We start from the raw sequence: 5,000 nt of genomic DNA on the forward strand, positions 1-5,000 counted from the left end.
CTCGCCAGCCCAAAGTCTGCCATGTTGGGCGTGTCACGGGTACAGGTGATGTGCGTTTCTTTTCTTTTCCGGCCTCTTGTGGAGCGTTCTTTTCCCTCTTCAATGGCTTCGCAGTGCCGCAACGAGCTCTCCTGATTCTGTCTGGCAGTTAGTGTGAGGGGTCTGGTGCCTGCAAGAAAAGACAGAAGGAAGGGAAAAAAAACAACAGAGTTATGATTTAGAGAAATAAATACATAAACGTTTTGTGGAGGTGCCTTTTGATCAGAGGAACAGATATGTCTCACTGGCATTTAAAAAAAAAAAACCCTCCGCTGCAGTCAAAACAGTCAACTGTACCTGCTCCTGAGCATGTCTGGAAATGAAAGGAAATGGGTGGTGGTGGTGGTGGTGTGTGTGTGTGTGTGTGTGTGTGTGTGTGTGTGTGTGTGTGTATGTGTGTGTGTGTGTGTGTGTGTGTGTGTGTTGGGGGGGGGGGGGGGGGGGGGGGGGGGGGGTTAGGGCAAGAGGTATGTGAAGATGACTCATAAAGAAATGGTTGATTGCTTGTGTGAAAGTGCTGTCAGGGAGTTCACTGTGGGGCTGATTGTTTGTTTGCTCAGGGAAGCTTTGTGCAGATTGTGTTTGAATGGCAGTTAAGCAGCGCAGGGCTGGTGGGCTGGTGGGGGGGGGGGGGGGGGGGGGGGGGCATCTACCTCCCGCTTATCACACCACATGACTTCCACAGCGAGAGACACACACTGATCACCCGCGTCTTTTTGTAGTGCGATGTAGATAAGAACACACACACACACTCATGCACACGCACACACACACACACACACACACACCTTCTTATTTTTTTTTCTATAATTGTAGTAGACCCCATCCCTGCATCCTCAGATTATAACTAAACAATCACCACACACCACACACTCACACACGCACCCTGCTGTGTCCTCTATGGCAGACATGACACTTCATAAGAGTATGAGATTTTGGAGAAAGATGGAAGGAGAGAGGGGGAGATTTGAGAGAGAGAGAGAGAGCGAGCGAGAGAAAGAGCGAGTGAGAGAGTGAGAGAGCCTTCTTTCTCTTTCTCATCCTCATCTCTTATCCCCTCTCCTCTTCATGCTCTCATGGTGTCTCTCGCCCTCCAATTCTCACACATGAATTATGCAAATGCACACATACTCTCTCTCTCTCTCTCTCTCTCTCTCTCACACACACACACACACACACACACACACACACACACACACACACACACACACACACACACACACATTCACACAGAAAGACAGAAAAGCAACCAGTCCAAAATGAGATGTTCTGCTTGTACTACAGCTCCCTAACTACAAGATACAACCTGGAACCATGTTAAACAGTCATGTTCTTGGCTAGGTGTCCGGCAGACACATACACAGACTTTATCTTTCTCTCAAACAGATAGGTCCCAATGCACACACACACACACACACACACAGACACACAGGCTCTCTCTCCCACATACACCACACACACACACACACACACACACACACACACACACACACACACACACACACACACACACACACACACACACACACACTTGAGCAGAAATGAGCAATCATTATGAGCATCACCATCGGGGAATTCCTTTTTTCTCTGTTTCCCTTTTTCTCATTTCCTTCATCGTGAGCTGCCCACCGTGCTGCCCCAGTCAATTTGGTCCATGACCTCTGGACAGTAAGCACTGCACACACACACACACACACACACACACACACACACACACACACACACACACACACACACACACACACACACACACACATAGACACTCACTCTGGACAGTAAGCACTGCACACACACATACACACACACACACACACACACACACACACACACTCTGGACAGTAAGCACTGCACACACACTCACACACACACACACACACACACCTCAGCTCCTAATCAAACACAAACCTCCTGTGATGGGCCAGCTTTTACATTCTCTCACTCACGGCACAGTCTCTCTCTCTCTCTCTCTCTCTCTCTCTCTCTCTCACACACACACACACACACACACACACACACACACACACACACACACATTCCCCTGCTTACTCATTTACATGTTTAACACACATCATCGACCCGAGTTAACGATTTACATCTAATCAATGTCTGAAGTGGGGGTGGAAGTGGAGACGTGATCTGTGAGTGATTTGTTTTTTAACATATTTTAGTTTTTTTACAGAGTTGCTGCTTTTTGATCCGGTGAGATGGATACATGTGTTGGCCTTTGGCCCTTCCGCTCTCCCACATTAAAATGAAGCTCAGTATAAAAAAACACCACCACCGGCAGATGTGTTATGCTCGAATGGAAAGCAGGAAGCAACAGGGACTGAGTAAAAGAAAGAGAAGAACTTAGGAGGAGAAAGAGTGGTTGAGTGTGTGTGTGTGTGTGTGTGTGTGTGTGTGTGTGTGTGTGTGTGTGGGGGGGGGGGGGGGGGGTGATGGGGCGTGAAGGCTGCCACCGAGTGAAAGATGGAGAGGCGGAGACAAAGAGCGAGTGCAGAGAAAAAGAGAGACTCTGACTCCATTCTGTGTTTGAAGAGGGAGCTCATTGTGTGCCGGCAGAGTCCATCTGAAGCGCAGGTTCACTTCATCAGCCCTCCAGGGCCACAATGGAGGGGCCGTGGCCCCCGGGGAGGGGAGGGGAGGGGCCCCATTATCAACGGGGGGCCAGAGCAGGGACCCCAGCAGGAGGAGGAGGACCAGGAGGGGGAGAGGTCGGTGGCGGCTGGAGGGGTGTGTGTGTGTGTGTCTGTCTGTCTGCGTGTGTCTGTGTGTGTGTGATATAAGTTGAGGAGGAGAGGTTAGTAGAGGCTGGACGGTTGTGTGTGTATGGGTGTGTGTGTGTGTGTGTGTGTGTGTGTGTGTGTGTGTGTGTGTGTGTGTGCAGATGAGGAGGAGGAGGAGAGGTTAGTGAAGGCTGAAGGGATGTGTTTGTGTGTGTGTGTAAAGTTGAGGACGACGAAGAGAGGTTATTGGCAGCTATTGGTTCGTGGGTGTGTGTGTGTGTGTGTGTGTGTGTGTGTGTGTGTGTGCGTGCGTGCGTGCGTGCGTGCGTGCGTGCGTGCGTGCGTGCGTGCGTGCGTGCGTGCGTGCGTGCGTGCGTGCGTGTGTGTGCGCGCAGAAGAGTGGGGGGCAAGGCCTCTCTCTTAACTCTTACTTTTGAGTCCCAATCCCCCTGGGAGCCCCACCCTGACAAAACGGCGTATCCGTGCCAGTCCCGGCTCACTCCATTCTTCTCCATTCAACGGGGCCTTTGTCATTATGAAGTCAAATTAGCTACCAGCTTAGCCCCCCCTCACCACACACACACACACACACACACACACACACACACACATACACACACTACCCTTCCTCACCTCTCCTTCATGCCCCCCCCCTCCATACACACACACACACACACACACACACACACACACACATAAATCCTCCCAGCAGCTCCATGGTGGGGGTCAGTCCAGCGCAACCCTGCATTTTGCTCCTATTTTGTCGTGCCTAATGAGCTGACATGCTACATGATTGTGCTGGCAAAACATTCCACGCATCTTTCAGCGGCTAATCCGATGGCTTTTCACTTGTTAGCGACGGGCAGCTGCGGCTCTGCCGCTGAGCGCCATTTCTGCTGCACCTCTACTTTTCGCTGGCGCTGCGCCTGGCTGGCGGGAAGGAACGGCAAAACGACGGAGAAGGAGAGAAAAATGGTATAAAATGGTGGCAAGTGGAGGATGGAGAATGAGAATGAGAAAGTGGGGCTCGCGCCTATAAGAATCAGAGAACAATTTGGGCTTTTTCAGACAGGCTGTGGGTGTGTGTGTGTGTGTGTGTGTGTTGAAGAGAGTTTGTTTATATTTCCTTACGGTGAAACCTTGTGTGTGTGTGTGTGTAAGTGTGTGTGTAAGCAGCTGATGCAGAGCAAACTGAAGGACCATATTGTTTGTTAAGGTGTCTAATTTTTAGAGACAATGCGTATATTTATGTTTTTGTAATTGACACCGCTGGCTACACGGCTACCCCCCTTCAACATGTCTCTCTCACATACAAACACACACACACACACACACACCGCCAAAGACCGTGGGATCAAGAGGTGACACCAACTCTATCTCTCCCCGGTTCAGTGGGTGGCCGAGCCCCTTTAGCCAGGGTGCGTTAGCGTTAGCGCGCTATTGCACCAGCACGTTAGGATGGCTTGATTTCACACTGGGCATGTCCGTGTCCTCCACTCCCTGTCCCGCAAAAGGGCCGTTAAACGGGGGAGGATCCGTGAAGAGGCCCCCAGGTCTGGGCTCCCACGCCACGGCTCTGGTGGCCATGGGGGTTAGTGTAGCGTAGCGTAGCGTCATGGCTAATTTGTTAACCTCAATTGATTTGCATGGTAGGGGGGATAATGGCACCAGGGTGGCGCTTCATATCTTTGACCCCGTCGGAGACGCTCTTTCTCAGGCAGACCGCCCGGGACGGCCAGGCCAGACCACCAGCTAGACAAGCCGGGTGACCCACAAACATCTCAAGTGATCTCCACTTTAAAAAATAAATAAATAAAATAAAAAAATAAATAAAATAACTGCAAACACGGTCGATTGATGATTCACGGCTCCTACTGCTGCTATGACTACTGCCTCGGACAGTGTTGTGCATTTGTGAAAATTAGGTGTTGTGGTTGCACTTCTTTGCTGTGATTGCCGAAGAGAATGCTCGATTAGGCAAGCGGGTGACAATCATGACAAAAGGTGTTTTTGAGCCCCTTAAATGGTATTTTGATCATGCGGTGGGTGGAGTGCCATTCAGCTTTGTTTTGCAAATGTGAAAAATCAAAACGCGACTGTTATTTGCTTCCTATGTGTAATCCTCCCCCATCTGAACCTCAAAAATACCTTTTGTGTGGGAGCACAAATTATACAGTGGGATTATCCAACAGGGACCATCAACATGTAAACAGTAAACTTACTGTAGCCTTAAAA

General features: G+C 50.1%; 1 protein-coding gene across 1 annotated transcript in view; it reads right to left on the minus strand.

The window, feature by feature from the left end:
• LOC134066239 (cadherin-20-like) overlaps positions 1-26 on the minus strand; it is a 14,954-nt gene extending 14,928 nt beyond the window's left edge. Inside the window, exon 1 of the mRNA XM_062521501.1 lies at positions 1-26. This exon is cut by the window's left edge and continues 190 nt beyond it. Coding sequence (XP_062377485.1) covers positions 1-23 — 23 coding nt within the window. The 5' untranslated portion in view covers positions 24-26.
• Positions 27-5,000: the final 4,974 nt, after the last annotated feature.

Source organism: Sardina pilchardus, chromosome 19 (genome assembly GCF_963854185.1).
Source record: "Sardina pilchardus chromosome 19, fSarPil1.1, whole genome shotgun sequence".
NCBI classification, from domain to species: domain Eukaryota; kingdom Metazoa; phylum Chordata; class Actinopteri; order Clupeiformes; family Clupeidae; genus Sardina; species Sardina pilchardus.